Here is a 17,431-nt window from a genome sequence, read left to right as displayed (position 1 = left end):
ACATCCCAATTTTTCTAGAAGTCATTTTAAGCTTCACCTCCTTCCGATGATTAGTTTGGAACCATGGCCCAAGAGGAAGAGTTACACTTCTCTTCATTTCTCTTAAATCTTCCTCTCTGAAAGGTGTTCATGCTTTTATTAGTCTGTCCTCAGGAAAGCCGAGTAATTCTCCTTTCTATTTTACTACATTGTATAAGAAGTAGTAAAAATAAAGATTGATTCATTTTTTTTAAATTTTCATCTCTGTAAAGCATATAAATATTGTCAGATTGCCATAATCATATGTAAATATGTGCAAGACCCTCCATAAAGGAAATTGGCTAATTAAGAATGCAAACCTCACACACAGCCAACTGTGATCTCCACCCATGATTATCACTGTTAATCTATCAGTGATAGTCTCAAAAAAATCATTCATTAAGTATATAAGATGTCAAAAAATAGTCAGAAATACACATTTTAATGTGACAAAGCCTGAGCAGATGTCTTCAGTTTTCTTCTTTTATGTGATTAGAAGTCCAGCCCCCTTAAATATTTAATTTACTCTCGATTTATGACAGACAAAAGCATTGAATCCTCACATTTGAAGACAATGAAAGAGAGAAGTTCTAGCATTTTGAGATTGACTGAAACAATCAATCTATTGTCTGGTGACCCTTTAACAACCTTGCTCTGGCTCTCTGATAATTTTTTTTAAAGTAGCTGAATAGGCTCAGTCTAAATAGTTTATTTTTTGTTTAAGGTTGGTTTTATTACTACAGTTAATACTACTAATTATCTCATGCGCATAGACTAACACTGGTACGGTTAACATTTAGAGCTCCATAACAATCCCCTTTTCAATGTGTTATGTATCAATGTACATGTACATATGTTAGGCGATTCACTGTTCTTCCTCAACTAGGCTAGTTGTTATTTTCCTTAAAATGAATAGACAGCTTTAAATTGAAGAAGTACATTGTTCGGAACAAAACATTTATGAGTAACAAGGCTACTTAAGTTAAAAAAACAACATCCAGAGGCCTCCAAATATTTTCATAACAAAATAATAATTACAATTGTTTCATTATTGATTTAAATGAAAGGTACCTCATGTAAAGTAGCACACGTGTACTCAGAGGCATGTCATGCGTATGCGACTCCCAATGACAGCAGCTATTACAGGCAAAAGGAGGGACCAGAGATTGGATCAGGGTCGCTGTGACCCGCCCCCATCATCCCTCTGTGGCACTTACACAGGCAACACACACACAAATGGCCTTCAAAACTCTAAATTGAAGAAAAATATGATGGGAATTAAAAAAACATGAAACAGAAGAAGAATACTGTTCATAAATTATTTATTAAAAGTAATAACATCCTGGCCAGAACAGACTTTATAGCAGCAGTATAAAAATATATGGACTTAGAGAGCTGATCAGGTTTCACTCGCTGTTGGAATACATCTACAGTCATATACAATGTCCCTTAAAGTTCTTACTCCAATAATGCGTCTACAGTATGCCTACAAAATCAAATGATTTTGGTTTTGAATGTTGGATTTGATTTGTCACATCATCCTGCCATGAAATCTTCAGGGCAGAAAGCTAGACCATATGACTCTTTTAGAGCGCTTCTTATATCCATGCTTATTCCTCTTCAGTGCAGAGATGACAGGGGACACTGTATATTACGCACTGGGTTCAATAAATAGATAACATGGAACAAAAGAAACAGGCTGTCGGATGACATTCAAAACCAAGTATCAACCAAGCATTGTAAAGTTAAGAAACTGCCTGCAGGATTTCTAAATATCACAGGCGTCTTCGGGTCATGCTGTTGGGGAGTCAGAGCATTATCCCTTAAAGTCCTCTTTGAAAACAGAGAGATCTCCGTCATGATAAAAGTCAAAAGGGAACCCGGCTGATGCACCTGATACCATTTGTGACCACCGTTCTCCCTCACTTGTTCCTCTTGTAGATCTTATTGGCAAAGTTGTGGAAGACTGAGTGAGGGAGGTTCTGAGCGTGACCTGTGATGAGTTTCTGTAGCCGCTGGTAGCTCTCATCTTCATATTTGCGGTACAGCGCTGGCATTTGCAGGGTGTTGTACAGTGCTTTGACCTTTTCCACACTGGCATCGTCGTGGCGCCCGTAACATGCCTGAGGAGGAGATGAAGGTGAAGTTATGTTTTGGTAATGAACGATGTAGCGAGCGACTTTAGTAGCTTTTTAATTAATACACTTATTTCTACCCCATTTCTGGTGTAAGCCCCGCCCATTCTGGCTATGTATACAGATACAGATGATTTTGTTATCAGTAATAATAGCTGTTGTAATTGTCAGCAGATGCTCATCCCTATTAATTACATTTGATCTTTGAAAAGGATACACACCTAATATAACCTGCATTGTAAATTTACAGTATATTACACATTTATTTAGCTTCATCTGACTGTGGCCCAAACAACATCTGTACAGACCACTCTGCACATGGTTAGAGAGCGTTACTGTGTGAAGTCCCACCTCCAGCTCTGCTCTCTGTTCGGGAGTCATGATCTCCAAAGCGGTCACCACCAACCAGCTGCATTTGTTATCCTGGATGTCTGTACCAATCTTTCCTGTCACAGCAGGGTCTCCGTAACAGTCCAAGTAGTCATCCTGCAAATGAAACAACATGAGGTGGTTACTGATTCTGTATAGTTGGCAGCATATAGTTCCGCATGTAAGGTGTTAAAGTAATTACCTGTATTTGAAAGAACTCTCCCATCTCAAGCAAGATGTGTTTGGCATTGTTATGCTCCACTTCACTCTTAATTCCTGCCTACAAAAGTAAAGTACAATAGTTATAGGGAAGACTAAGACATTACCCTGTTACTTTCCCTGTGCAGACTGTGTCAGCTGGTTTTAATTTAATGTTCTTACAAGACCAGTTCTGTAAACTATAATCGGCTGCCATCACCATCCTGTCTATGAGTTCCTTCTGCCATGTGTGTACAAGACAAATACACTCACAATGTACATCGCAGCTGCCACCGGGAGGTAGAAGGAGTAATAGGCAGTCTTGTATTTCACAATAGCTTTATACCTGAAAGCAGAGGAGAGAAATAATTACATTGTTTTGATTTGGTTAAAAACATCTTTCTCTGGAAATGTGCTACACAGATTTAATTTCACCACCTCTCCATGGTGAATCTGTTGAGGTCAATCTGACCAGGAGGAGCCGTCATGAGGTCCAAAGCTTGGCCGAGCTCGGTTTGGAAAGATGTCTGAAAGAAACAGAGATGCTTTAACAGTCCTGTGGTAGTGTGTGTGTGCCTGTATAATTAATCAGGATGTATAGTACCTCAGTAAATAGCTCCAGAAGGTGGACGTAGTAGGGCTGATCCCTGCAATGTCTGCGAAGTAGTCTGTAGATCGACCCCTCTAAGAGAAATGAATCATTGATGGCATCCAGACCTATTCCATCCTTAGAAACAAACACACAGGATTGTCCTAAGAAAGTGAGCACACTGGCAATAGTGAAAAATCAATAAACTTTAGCTGTAATGTATCAAGTCTCACCTTCTTGTACCAGCAGGGCTGTCCTCTCCGAGTTACAGACGCATCCATAATATCATCAGCCACCAGGAAAAATGCCTGAAGCTGCAAGCAACAGAGATACCGTTGTAACAGTTAATGACTGAACAAACATAACACCCCTGCAAAGTGTCATTACAGCAGCCAGTCTCAGTCTGTGCATTAGAGATTAACTTGTAGCGACCCATTAGGCAGCACATAACAGCTCCCTACCAAATAAAACACATTTAAATAAATTTACATGGTTAAGATTAGATATGGGGATCATGTGAATTTATTGGATGGACGCATAATCAACCACTCTTTCTCTGCTTTGTTAACATCAGCATTGGTGAAGGACTTCTTATACTTCTGTGAAGTTGACAAGATGGAAATCTGACCATGGATTATTCCAGACAAGCCCTCATAGATAACAAAACTACAGGGTAAGGCTGATATCACATTAAATGTTTCTTTTTAATCAACAAATCTCGTGACATGAGAAAACCAAACTAACACCAAAATTGTGTCCACAGGTATCATTAAACTTAAACTTCATGCTTTTATGACCTTTTCAAAATAATTTTAAACCTCTGCAGGTAAGACTAAAGGTAAGTACTTCATATGTGAAAAATTAAAAATGGTTATAGAGTGAGTTAAGTATGAAGTAAAAAGACTGTATTAGGGTCAGTGTGAGTTTCAAGATTTGTAACATCCGAAATGTGGACTTTCATGAGAAGGACTTGACTCTTTAGATGGATAAATGAAATTAAGCTAAATGATTGTGTAAGTTAAGACCTCACGCATTCAAGTTTAATTTAATCTCAAGACTATCTACTGACATTTAAAACCTAATATTTATAAAGTTGAATTTAGAAATACATTCTAAGGAGCTGCACAGACCCTGTGCCCATGTCAGATTGGTCCCAAACCCAGTTGTTCATACTGAAGACATACATCTTTTTTTATAATACATTCTATTGTATACATGTATATTTTTACCTGCCCAGGGACTACAGACATTTATTAACATTCTTGTTAAATCCAAAATGATAACACAGAGGTTTTTTTTTTATCCTGATTTTATACTGTTCTGTAACAAGTTCTGTCCCTATCAAGTACAACACACAAAAACAAAAGGTGTGGCAATAGTTTTTGTATAAGCTACATCAGGCTTTGGCTGCACCACTACAGTTGGTTTTGGCCTCAATTCATAGGATTTATTGACAGTAAGTGAGCAGACCAAGGCCTCACCAGCTCAATGCACCAGCCGACCAACAGAGCCCGCTGCACCACATCCTGTGTGAGCTGATTGGGTGGGAGAAGTTCCCTCAGTGAGCCAATCACAGACAGGCCTCTGTTCCGCTTGCCTCCAGGAGAATTATACACCAACACCTGAGAGAGAGACATGCAGATACATGAAACAGCAGTACGGCAACTGTCAATGATAGTTCAGCTTAAGACGAGACAACACACACCTCTCTCAACCTGCTCAGAGCGTCGGCCAACGCAGGGTCGCTGAGGTCCCTCTCTGTCAGCTCCGTCACCAGCTCCTCAAACTGGCCTTCAAAGAGCTGGCAGTCGGACAGCAGCGCCTTCTTGCCGTGCGTCCCGTTGCAGAGGTTGTCTCCCTGGAAAGACGAGGTGCACAACATCAGAGATGTGTTCTTTAACTTCAGAGGGGAGGCGGCTAACGTTAGCCACATGGTTCGGATTGTTTTAGGGGCATTAATGACCCAGCTCAGCAGGCGTCTCATCCCCCAACGAAGCGTTCAGATGTCCGACCAACCGTAAACAATCTGCAGTCAAACTTGTGGGACTGTCGCGGTAACTACTCAGTAACATTGTAACTTGTTCCGGTTGAGGAAAACTGCAAGGCTAGTTAGCTCCATGGTCTCATAGCCCACTGAGATCAGTAGCAACAGGAGCACGGATTAGCTTAGGTATAGAATACTAATATTAGCTAGCCAGTTCCCTGGTAACGAAAGGAAGCGTTAGCTGACATTAGCTCATGTTATTTTCCTATAACCAGCCCATTAATAACACCAGCCATGACACACCACATCGAAATATTTTTAGCTCAAACATATCATTTTACGTACCATAATGATGCTGCGCTCTTATCCCAAACTGTTCGGTTTTATACAACAAAGTTGTTTATCTTATGTTTCTTCGTCTTGATGTCTAACAGAAGTCTGTGAACGTCTCCTAAGACCAGGATGTGCCGCTTGTAGTTCACTGTGATGCTCCTGTCCGTTTTATTATAAAGCAGCAGAACTAACTTTCCCAGCATGCCTTGCGAGTGGCGCGGCTGGGTGTGGATTTCGAAGGCTCCATTTGACATTGGACGTCTTAATTGGTCGGTCGAATCGAACCAGGATGGGCTTTCACACGGGCTGACCAATAGGGTTTGAGAAGAGGTGTGGTTTAAGTGGAGTGGGGAGATTAGTGAAGCAAAGGCTGAGCCTCATTTGTTACATTTTTACTGGAGTGAAAAGAAGGAAACTGGATGAAACATAGACAACAAAAGAAAGAACATTAACCTTCCAAAATAGTCTGATAATATGACCTTAATTATATGTACAAAACATCAACATATATATTTGATGTCTATTATTTATTTCATATTTTGAAATACATAACTTGCATTGAATGTTTTGCCATTGACACTGCATTGAAAATCTGGAATAGGTGTCATACTTAGATACATTTATTATTCAGGTTTCAAGGCTCTGTCCTGTTAAGCCTGCCATACAGATATACATTTCTTCAAATTAATTATGTTTTATGCAAGACAGGAGGTAGAAATACAGCTCAGTGCCTTATTAAGGGAGTGTGTATGCGTGGAAATTCTTAAAATTAGTTACATACATATGAGTGTATCCAAAATGTGCCTTTACTAATACAGACTCAGTATCATCGCTTAGTGTGCACACACCTAAAAATTCTTTCCAATGATGAGAATAATAATATTAAAAACCCCAATCTGACACATATATTGATACACAAATCCAGGATCCAGAGCTGCCAGAGCAGTCATATGTCACTGTGACTGGACTGTCAGCAGCCTAAGATTTTTTCTTCAACCACCCATCCACGAAAGAGACCAGTGCCAAACACACAGAGTGATGTCCAACCTCGTGAAAAATGTGTCCGTACGTTTATTGCAAGAGACTCATGTTGTCAGAGTCACAGTGCAATTTACACCTCTTTATCTCACAGGATCAAGCTGCTTTAACCAGGTTGAAACATTTTCAAACCTTACCGCCATCAAATTAGGATGCAAAGTCATGTTTGGAGCCATCTGGCAGAAAACTTTGGGAGCACTGCAACATCTTTGACTCTCACCTTAACCTTCAGCTATCTATGAACACAAACACATTTCAAAAGGCTACTAGCATAGGTCTTGGGTGCAAGAGGGAAAGAAAAGTAAGAAGCATTGCCAAAACATGCAGATCAAGACATTCTGAGGACATGTTACGTAGTTACACAGACATTCAGGATCGAATGCACAAGGTTCCTGCTGTATTCGGGAGGCAGTAGCAAAAACATGCACATACGCAAATCAAACCACTGTGTCCAGGGGCCACCCACAGATAATGCATTTTAAAGGCTGAGCATGTGTCTGTGGCGTGCAGTGATGTCAATGTTAAAAACGCTGGCTGCCTTGTTTTTTAAGGCCAATGTGGAGGTGGGAAAGCGTGGCGAAAGTGAGAATCTGAATTGCAAATTCAAAAAAGACAAATTTAGCAACAAGGATTTTCTATTCGAGAGTATTTATCCTCATGTGCATCCTCATCTGTTTATCTTACATTGTACTCAGCTAAACTATATGGTTATTAAGATGCATTGTTTTTTTTTGTTTTTTTTTTATCAATGGAAGACAAAATAAGGGTTTTCGTGATCACTTCACCTGAGCAATCCTGTGGATGAAATGCACTGTACAAAAGGGTCAGAAGCATATTGCAACCCATAGTTATGTAATTGACTGAATGTACATGGGAGTTGTAGCATGAATGCTTGTTGAGGTCCGTCTCCGGTCTTGAGGATCAGAAGTTTTCGGGATGAGTATTGAGAGAGGGAGAGAGCAGAAAGGATGCTTCTTGTTGGGTGTCTCGGCCAGTTGTGGGTTTACTCTGTTAGAACTGGGTTGTCCAGAAATGAGCATCTTGTGACGGGTTCACTGGAATTAAGCAGTGAGCTCTAGGCTGATGTTCAGAGTTATAAAGAGCACCACTGAATAAGGCCATTTGCACAGGTGGCTTCAAAGAGGAAAAGGAGAGAGGACTTCAAAGATTTCAGGTCTGCCTTACTTCCTCCCATACCTTTCAACTCCACCTTTTTTCCTCCATCTCCTCCTCCTCCTCCTCCTCCTCCTCCTCCTCACAGTGCAGACTCTGAGTACAGAGCTCCTGATGACCCATGCGGTGGATTGGGTGTCATCAGGCGACGTAGCGACGCAGAGGAGGAGGAGCTTAGATCTCCACAGCTGCGCAGGTGGATCCCCTCTGGTGCCCGACCGCCGTGGTGGCGGTTGTGTCGACTGTCACTGTGGGAGTGGTGGTGTCCACGGCGGTGGGGGTGGTGGGTATGATGGTTGGGGTGGCCTCGGCTGGTGTTCCAAGGTGTCAGCAACACCTGAGAATAAAATTTAGACAAAGAGCAGATGCAGCTATTCTGATACAGGTGAAATAAATTAGCTTAGTCACAGCATGTTGTCATACTTGTTCCAAGGGCAGGTGGTTGGTGGCAGCGCCGTCAGTTCCACTCCTCCTCTTTGGCCCCTGCCCTGTGTTCCCAGCATACTCGGTGGAGGGCGATAGGTTGCGTTTGGAGCGCTGCAGGAAGCGAGCCACCAAACCTCGAGTCACCTGAAGGAAAGGTAAACGGGGAAGACAAAATAAGATAGTCAAACAATATCCCAGCTTCTGCCAAGACTTACATAGAAAGGGGTTGTTGCTCCCGTATTTTCTATCAACAGTTTTCACCTTAAGGTCTCCGAGGGAACGGTGGCAGTCTTTAGGTAAACGCAGTGGTGAGGTGGGCGTGGGTTTAGAGGGCACCTGCACCCCTGTGGCTGCTGATTTCACGCTGCCTTTCCTCGGCAGAGCTGCAGCAGGAGGCAAAGAGGTGCGAGGCAACAGACACGCCTCAGAGGACGGACCTTTGAGATGGAGTAAGTAAAAAAAAGAGCTTTAACTTTTTAAGTTATAATACTTTATGACCACAGATGGGTTCAGGGGACATGAAACAAAATGAAGAATATCAGACGTCAGCTTGCTGTGCTGTATTCCCCCTCTGTCTGGGGCGCTCTTCTTTAGCTCCTGTCTCTTTAAAGGCTCCCCTCCCAAATACCAAGCCTGCTCTGATTGGTCAGCACAAACATGCCTGACCCAGCGCAGCTAACAACAACAGAGCAGCTGTGCTAAATCTATTCTTATATGCCAAACTAGCTGCAAGGCATAAATTCTGCACGTGTGACACAGTGACATATTGTGATGTCATGAAGTCACAGAATTAAAGGTGAGACTACTGACCAGAGGTTTAAATGTAACTTCTTAGCTATATAAATAAGGGGAAAAAGAAGGAAACAAGATGGCAGGCATCCCATACAGAGCTTCATGGCAAAGATGTACATTTAGAAATTAAGTTTATGAGCAAAATAACTTGACAGTAACAACATCCTGTTAAAGAGCTAGGAACCTGACAACATATCTCAAAATACACATATAATCTTTATATGTATACCTGGCAGCAGAAATGGGTAAGCAGTCTCAATCTGTTCTTAATCAGTTTTTATTTTTTCTTTTATTATTTCTGCCTGGATAAAGCCTTGTTCTAAAGAATTATACTGTATATATTCACCAACTATGGAATACTGTTGAAATGAATATGCCAGATTGTCATCATGCTCTGGAGGAAAGAAGACCATATGATTTTGTGTTGAAATATAATAACTGATACAACAAATCCACCATTAAAAGTCCAAATTTGGCTGCCTGAAATCTCAAAAAGATGCGTTGTTCCCTGGCATATCCAATATTGATAAATCAGTGTATCAGTTCAAAACAATGTACACGAGGAACTGGTAAGGCACTTTATTGCTCCCACAGCAGAATCTAATTCATCATCTCTAATCAGATCAGTGCTAATGTAGATGGTTGGATGTTGTGGAAGAGAATCATAAATCATCTGCACAGGGGGACAGATTTTCTCCTGCGGTGTTTAAATCTGCATTTGTCTCTAAGAGGGTTTGATAGATGACGGCCATTAGGTGCCATTGTGTTAAATTATATCTCACCAAAACAATTCTGACGTGTTTTCTTTTGGGCTTTTTGACCTTTAATTGGACTGTCAGATGTGAAAAGCCTCTTACCTGTGCCTGTTGATGCTTTGCTGCCAACAGAGCCAAAGTCAACTAGATAGAAGGAGATACAACAACAGGTTATCGCACAGGAATAGTGACGTAAATGATGTACTCATTCTCGTGCGTGACTCACCTGTATCAGTCGAGGAGCCGAGGCCTGGCTCACTGTGCGACCTCACCAGGCGTAGGAGCCCTGCGCTATCCCTTCTCACTCCTTCTCCATCCTTCTCGACCTTCCCAGCCCTCCGTCGAAGGTACAACGGCAGCTGGCCCAAGAAGGGTGGACCGTTACCCTGCCCGCCACTCTGCTCCCTGGCAGCTGGGGAGGATAAGGTCGGAGGAGCAGAGGAGGCTGGGGTAGCTCCATGGCGTGAGGGAGTGGAGGGGCAAATTCGAAACTCTGGGATGGAGGATCGCTGTTGAGAGGTGGAAACTTCTATTGCTTCCAGCTGGGAGCAGCTACTGGCTAGCATGGCCTGGCGACGCAGGACTGGAGACCTGGAGTGCAAAAACAGGAGAGAACTAAAAAATATTAGTTGTAAACTGTGAGGTCCTCCATTAATAAACTGTATGCACGTTTGTTCATCCTCACCTGTATGTAGTGGTCGCTGTGCTCGGTGAAGAGCAGGAGTTGGACCTCTCTCCTCTGATGAAGCGCCTGGCTCTTGGTCCTCCTGCCAGAGGACTCTCTGGTGTCTGACCCGCGGGACCACGAAAGCTAAAGTGCTCCCCACCCTCTACGCCGTCTCCTCCCTCACCAGCGGTCCTGTTGCCCCTCTCCCCCTGGTTCCTCAGACCGACCTCCATCAGACAGGAGTCCTCAGAGGGAGAGGAGTCATCGGGGATGTCCACGATCTCTGACATCAACAGAGATCCACTGTCCATGGATACTAAGAAAAGAAATGTAATCTTTTATCATGAAGGGACAACTTTGGCTTTAGTTTAATTTGTATTTACAGCCTGAGAGACTATTTTTATTTGTTTTGTGTGCAACATTAATCTGGCAATAGACAAGTTTTTTGTTTCAATGTATCATTATTAAGGCTTTGTTGATTGCATAATGTGAGATAAAGAATGATGACAACATTAGCGTTTATTTGAGTTTCCTATAACCTTGTTTTCACTGTGCCATTTTGTCTGCCTACAGGCACAACATCTGTGTAAAATGAAGGCTGACTGGTGATCCAGTCGGCTGGCAGCCCAGCACAATTTAAATCTGCTTCCATGTCTCCATTATAGACTAAATGAATGAGTAAAACGGTTTCTTCCTGTGTAGTTGGAAAACAGAAACTCACCAGTTGTCTTTGCTACAGTGGCACCAACAATAATACCATTTGGAAATGCTGTCTGATTCCACTTTATAGTGCTGTGAGTAATAACTGACTTTAATCTGTGGTCCATTTAAAAAAAAAAAAAAAGGGTTTCACAGACAGAACTTTATTGTTTTTTTTGCATAATAATATTAAAATGAATTGATTGTAACACTTGTTTTGATTAATTTTCCATAATTTGATAAATTGTTAAAAATATCACATTCTCCATCTTCATGTATATGAAGTCATGTTACATTACCCATTTACTATGTCTACCTTTGCACTATTTGTATTGTTCCCAATTTACAGAAACATGTGATATGCATAAAGACATTGTATGTTGTTGGTTATTGTTGCTTTTCCATATATTTACTATATTTCTTCCACTAACTTGCATGCACATTAGATTAGATCCCTTCTATGTGTACACATGCTTGGCCAAAAACAGCTGATTCTGATGCTGAAGTGAGTCTGTGATGGTTTCTCACCTTCTCCACTGAAGGCAGTAGAGGTTCCTCTCTCTCCAGACAGCTCATTGCCGTGCTGGTCATACACTGTTGCCTTGACAGTCAAATTAAACCAGGATCAGTACAGGCAGCAGGTTAATCACACTTAGCACACACAGATACATACACACACACATATATATATATATATATATACACACACACACACACACACACACACACACACACACACACACACACACACACACACACACACGCACATACACACTCACCTGGCTCGCAGCTCTCTGGCCCATCACAGCTTCATAAGGAGGGGGGCAGTCAGTGGGGTACAGAGGAACAGGACTCTCCATGGAGCCATTGTACGTGATGCTGTCAATAAGAAATGTTACACAGATCATTTCCTTTAACATTATATTTATATGTATGTTTAATATGGGTTTATTAAGTGCTGATGTGGTACCTCTGAGCGTCTGTTTCGGAGCTGCAGGTGTACTCAGGAGGGTAGTAGGGGGGTGGAGGAATGGGCGGGACAAACTCCTCAAAGTCCATGATGTTGGTCAGGAAGGCGTCCTGAGGAGTGGTGCATTCTGGGTTGACTGAACGAGAGCGATGTGGAGCCAGCTAGGATGGAAAACATGCACAAAAGTTACATGCAATGGGCCACAGCACTTGTGCATAGTCTGTTTTTTTATGTAAATCCTGATGCATGAATACATGCATATGTATATGGTATTCGTCATTTGTAGGAAGCAAAAAAAAGCCAGTCTGGTGAAAAATGTGCTGTATCTGCACTCACCAGGTGCACAAGGTCCAGAGAGAATATGTGGATACTGCAGGTCACAGTGGACAGAGTACAGATGATGGTGGAGAGAATGCTGAGACCACACGCGCTGAACAAAAGGTCCTGAAAAGAGATGCGCATTCAGAAAATGTAAATTTGCCGTCATGTTTAACATTTTGTTGGCAGGAATATGTCATATTTAAAGAATAGGTTGACAATACTAACAAATCTCTATTGAACATTGACAGAATCTGTCCACAGACCACAGAAAGAAAGACAGACATAGACATATGAACATCTAACAAAATGACTGGGTTACACCGATCTGCAACTTCTAACAAGTGGGGGCCAGGGCCGTAAAGTTGTGAGGTCTAATGGCCCCTTTCCTATATCCTAACTCTCTAGCTCCAGCATCCTGGCTTGGATGACAACCATCTTCAATCTCAGCCTTCATTATAATCTCAACTGCACATCTGAGATAGTATGAGGCGATAGAATCACAGCAGTGTGGGAGAAAGTCATAACGCTTGACTTTCTCCCACACTGCTGTGATACTATCGCACTGACAAAAATCTGTCCACATTTGGAGAAATAATTAGACCCTCTTCTGTCATGGTTACTTCCTACAAAATGTCCTCAAGGAGCACATTTTGCCATAATGATACGTACACACAAACACACACACACACACACACACACACACACACACACACACACACACACACACACACACACACACAAACCCACAAAGGGAAAACATAAACAGCTGATGCTGTCACGACACTAACTTGGAAGACACCCAATCTGCTGAGGCCTCATGCTGGCGTCAGATAAACTTTTGAATATATTCTAGCTCAAAATGAAGGCTTGAGGTCTTTGAAATAAATATATTTTAATGACTACAGGACAGGAAGAATGATGACATCAAGCAAAACCTGTTTCAGTGTTAACATACACACCTGACAAACTGTGAACTTTTCCTTTAATGGTTAACTTTGGCATTAAAACGATTGTCTGGGTCTCCAGTACAGAACACCTACCTTCAGCTGATGTCTGACTGAGTGACAGTCAGCGATCTGATAGAGGACCAGGGTCTCATCCTCCGTCATGGAGCAGGGTTGAGTGGGTGCGCAACACACACACAGTCCGTTCTCCACCTACACACATTCCCATACAGAGTGGGTTGGTGTGAAATACTGAAGTCCACACTAAAAACATATCCATAGTTATTCCTGGCACGTTCCACATGCATCTGGCTAGAAGGGCATTGCAGCATGAGGCAGAAGACAATACTTGCATAAAGTTGTTTACCTGGCAGGTGAGCATCGACTTGACCATCTGTGCGTTCTGACAGGAGAGCATGGAGCCGGCCAGGCTGAGGATCACACACACTGCGGACAGCAGCATGAACAGTGACACCTGTGGAGGAGCACACAGCCATGTTTGGATTTAGAGCAGCATGTCAAAACTCGGGTCATGCAAGGCCAAGAGTATGCAGCAGATTTATCCTTTTTTTTTTTTTTACTGAGTCAGTAATTCCCTGAACATTCAGTGAGAGAAGAGCATCTAAAAGTGAAGTTGAAAGAAGCAACCAAAAGTCTTATAAATATCATGTTCAAATACTAGTTTGGTAAAAGGGAAATTCCCCCATACATCTAGTGCCAGACCAATGTCTTAAACATATCAAATGTAAAAATTAAAAAAAGCAATTTTCTCGCAATAAATGTACTTCAGTAGCAGTAAAGTTAAAATTAATTGCATATATATTTACATGTATGTATAGACTGTATACAAGGGGCTGACTGGTTATCACACTGGATATGTTTATGTATTGGAGTCTGTTTTTTTAATCTGACTGCCAATTCATAAATTCATTTAAAAATGTCTGACTTTCTGATGCTGCATGTAATCCGCAAAGTTTTGAGAAACTATCCAACAAATGTGGTTAGTCAAAGGTACAACATCTGGCTCAAAACTGTTGTGAAAAGGAACTAAACAGTAGCAGCAAATGGAAAAACTCAACAATCATGTACAATGTGAGAACTCAGTAAAAGCAGTATGAGTACAACTACACTTTGTTAGAGGGCGCCGTAACAAAGGGCTTCAAGATTTCACACAAATCACAACTAGGATTGGCTTCCATTCTATCCGTGATGTCACAAATCATGCTCGAAGACCCGTCTCTTTAAAATCTGATTTTCAGTGAGCACAAAGCAACTTTCCACTTTCATCAGGTAAATGTGTAAACAAGCCTTCAGGTGTCAAAAACATGTTTTTGTATAGAGCTGTCGTTTTAACTTTTGTTTTTCTTGCTTTTTTGGGGCATATTGCGAGACCAATCTGGAGCCAATCAAAGGGCCATAACCACTGACCCTGGGGTTTTTATGGGTTTCTCTTTACCCTGTTGTTGATTTGTTACATGCTTTTGCACTTACAAATAAGGGACTCGAATTCCCTTTTCAGCGGATGGAAATATACATACCACCAGCGTCAGAGGTCTCCTCCATGAGATTATCCCAACTATCCCTGACGCCACCACCTGCAGACAGACACCACATCCATCAGAACACCGCCCTCAGGATGTCTTTGTTGTATCAATTCTGTATGTTTTGTCACTTACAAAGAAGCCGGCCCAGAATGGACAGGACTGCCTCACGCGGGCTGAGGACGTGAAGGCCATGCTGGTGAAAGAGAAGGCCAGGACCATGGCCCCTAGGCCCAGGTGGCACAGTCCCAGGTACAGGAGCAGCCGAGCCCCACCAGGCCCCCGGCCCGACATGCCCCTGCGGCTGTCCGACCACCCCCGGGACCCCGAGGCCGAAGCCACGCTGCTCGAGTCCGACGGCGAAGGCATGTTAGGCTCTTGTGTGTGTGTGTGTGTGTGTGTGTGTGTGTGTGTGTGTGTGTGTGTGTGTGGAGGAGGCTTGGAGAGGCTTCACAGCTCACTCTGCGTTCATGAAACAAACTTGTGTTGTGTGGGCAGAGGTGCAGGAGAACACAAACGCTGGCTTCAGAGCTCCACTCTGTCACAATTATGCACCAAGCAGCTCTCCACTGGCAGGTGCCATAGGTTCTGCGCAGTGCCCCATGGTGCGCACTACGGTCCAGCGAGCCAGTCCAAGAACTCCGTCAGCAGAAAGTTGAGAATTGAGCAGCCACTACGCCGTACTCACCTCATTTTGACGTTACAGCCATGACACCAGGATTGCTTCGGTCAATACAGTGTCTCAGTTCACAGGCCTCCTTGCTCTGTCACCCTCTCTGACGAAAACACAATCACGCAGCCGAGGCGGGTTTGTTCTCACACATCACGGTCACACGCTCGTTGGCTTTTTCGCTGCTCCCTCCTCTCCGTCTTCTGCCATCTTCCACCTCTCCCTCCTCTCGCCAGTGGCACTGCGGTAACCGGAGACCCGAGCAGGCCGCAAAATATTCAAGCATCCCACAGAAAGATAGACAGCTGATCCCTCGTTTTGTTTCCGCCGCTGGCAGCGCACAACAGACGACGTGAGCCGGTCAGTCCGTGTGTCCGGTCAGGAGGAGCATGTGCGCTCCCCCTCCCCACCTCCTCCTCGTCCCCCTGCACCTCTTGGCCTTATGTTGAGGTGCTCATCCTGTCACGGAAGAAGAAAGAGACGGCGTGCGGGACCGGAGCGCCAAGATCACATCGGCACGTTCGGGAAGCGAGACTAATTACCTCGACATGAACAGGAAATAAATATCCTCCATCGATTTTCAAACTGCACCAGAAATAGCAGCCGGGCCGGGAGGAATCTTTCCTCACGGGTTTCGATCTTTGACAAACTCCACCTCGGGGGTTTTGCGGTGGTACACACGCGCACCTAGAGCCCCCCACCACCCCCCTCCCTCTCCTCCTCCACCTCCGCTGCCTCTTTCCTCCCTGCAGTCACGCGGGCATCCCGTTCAGCCCGTGTGTTTGTGAGCGTGTGTGTGTGTGTGTGTGTGTGTGCGCGTGTGTCTCCCGGACGTTTACCTCAGCGTCTCCCACCAGGTGTCACATGAACCGGACAACAACATAGTTCGCAGGGTTAGGGTTACCTATGGTCCGGGATCACATGTTTAAAATCCACCCGAGTTAATTTGTGGTTCTTCTTTTTAACTGGCCCCTCCCTCCGCTGCCCTCACGTCCTTCTCCCGGTTCCTCGGTCGAGCTCTGGCGCTGCGAGGAGAGCGTATCGTGTTTGCAAACCGAAACCTGCCCTGCGTGATGACAAGGCACGCAGCGCGGCGTGCAGGCAACTTGAAGATGCGGCAGAGCGCGTGCACACCATTGTGGTGCTGATGCTGGGAAGGAGGGGCGGTTGCCTAGTGACGGGTTCCAGCTCCTGGTGCTGCAGCGGTGGGGGTGGGGGGTGGGGGGTGTTACTGGACTGACCGCCAGGGGAAGAAGTATACAGATCCTTTACTTAAGTAAGTACTAACATTATACTGTGAAAATACTCCACAACAAGTAAAATCTTACTTAAAGGATTAGGTCACCCAAAAAATTAAAATTCTGTTATCCACACACTCACGTGCCAATCTGAAGTCGGGTTAAGTTTCTCAGTCCTTAAAACAATGTACAGCGAAACAGCATTCTCCTTGTAGATGGGGACTTGTTTCAAACTGTAAAAACATAAAATGGCTCCATACAGCTCGCCTTTATTTTGCTGTGAAGCTCAATAAATATTTTGTGGGCTAAAAAACTTCACCTGACATTACATCGGCAGGGGAGTGAGCAGATAATGACTGAATTTTCATTTTTGGGTGAACGTATCCTTTAAGTAAAAAAAATATTTTAAAAAAGTATTATCAGCTAAATACCAAAAGTAAAATGGTCCCTGTCAGTGTTTTACTGTAATATATCATGTTTTTGGATTAATATTACTGCTGTTTTAATTTGTAAGTTGCATTTAACTGCCGTTGAAGTGTAAGGTTGATCTTATATTAACTTCCTTATATAT

General features: G+C 43.2%; 2 protein-coding genes across 4 annotated transcripts; both read right to left on the bottom strand.

Annotated features, from left to right (window-relative positions):
- Positions 1-1,323: 1,323 nt before the first annotated feature.
- Positions 1,324-5,858, bottom strand: fdps (farnesyl diphosphate synthase (farnesyl pyrophosphate synthetase, dimethylallyltranstransferase, geranyltranstransferase)). Of its 2 annotated transcripts, XM_037075493.1 has the most exons (10): positions 5,639-5,858; positions 5,015-5,167; positions 4,791-4,931; positions 3,543-3,623; positions 3,325-3,447; positions 3,159-3,247; positions 2,994-3,066; positions 2,725-2,802; positions 2,505-2,639; positions 1,324-2,141 (listed from the first exon to the last, which is right to left on the bottom strand). In XM_037075493.1, the coding sequence occupies exons 1-10, from the start codon at positions 5,639-5,641 to the stop codon at positions 1,941-1,943; spliced, it is 1,077 nt and encodes a 358-aa protein (XP_036931388.1). In that variant the 5' UTR covers positions 5,642-5,858; the 3' UTR covers positions 1,324-1,940. The 2 variants fall into 2 exon arrangements, with proteins under 2 accessions (XP_036931388.1, XP_036931387.1); XM_037075492.1 differs by lacking the exon at positions 5,639-5,858 and having other exon boundaries at positions 5,015-5,507.
- Positions 5,859-6,662: 804 nt separating this feature from the next.
- On the bottom strand, positions 6,663-16,333 carry fam189b (family with sequence similarity 189 member B). Of its 2 annotated transcripts, none has more exons than XM_037075490.1 (14): positions 15,088-16,333; positions 14,950-15,006; positions 13,779-13,886; positions 13,508-13,624; positions 12,483-12,590; positions 12,147-12,307; positions 11,956-12,055; positions 11,705-11,777; positions 10,496-10,793; positions 10,037-10,425; positions 9,913-9,954; positions 8,525-8,700; positions 8,261-8,407; positions 6,663-8,174 (listed from the first exon to the last, which is right to left on the bottom strand). In XM_037075490.1, exons 1-14 carry the CDS (start codon positions 15,319-15,321, stop codon positions 7,920-7,922), a joined length of 2,265 nt encoding a protein of 754 aa, XP_036931385.1. In that variant the 5' UTR covers positions 15,322-16,333; the 3' UTR covers positions 6,663-7,919. The 2 variants fall into 2 exon arrangements, with proteins under 2 accessions (XP_036931385.1, XP_036931386.1); XM_037075491.1 differs by having other exon boundaries at positions 10,037-10,401.
- Positions 16,334-17,431: the final 1,098 nt, after the last annotated feature.

This window comes from Acanthopagrus latus, chromosome 17 (assembly GCF_904848185.1).
Source record: "Acanthopagrus latus isolate v.2019 chromosome 17, fAcaLat1.1, whole genome shotgun sequence".
NCBI lineage: Eukaryota > Metazoa > Chordata > Actinopteri > Spariformes > Sparidae > Acanthopagrus > Acanthopagrus latus.
The sequence above is the reverse complement of the archived record's forward strand: the minus strand, read 5'-3'. Positions and strand labels throughout refer to the sequence as shown.

Excerpts from the sequence above, each read along its gene's own strand:
- fdps (XM_037075492.1), bottom strand. The coding sequence starts at position 5,293 with ATGAGACGCCTGCTGAGCTGGGTCATTAATGCCCCTAAAACAATCCGA. Across the intron at positions 3,448-3,542 it reads AGCCCTGCTGGTACAAGAAG|GATGGAATAGGTCTGGATGC; the intron begins GTGAGACTTGAT and ends TTTGTTTCTAAG. Across the intron at positions 3,248-3,324 it reads TTCTGGAGCTATTTACTGAG|ACATCTTTCCAAACCGAGCT; the intron begins GTACTATACATC and ends TGTTTCTTTCAG.
- fam189b (XM_037075490.1), bottom strand. The coding sequence starts at position 15,321 with ATGCCTTCGCCGTCGGACTCGAGCAGCGTGGCTTCGGCCTCGGGGTCC. Across the intron at positions 11,778-11,955 it reads GCCAGAGAGCTGCGAGCCAG|GCAACAGTGTATGACCAGCA; the intron begins GTGAGTGTGTAT and ends TTGACTGTCAAG. Across the intron at positions 8,175-8,260 it reads ACCACCTGCCCTTGGAACAA|GTGTTGCTGACACCTTGGAA; the intron begins GTATGACAACAT and ends TTTTATTCTCAG.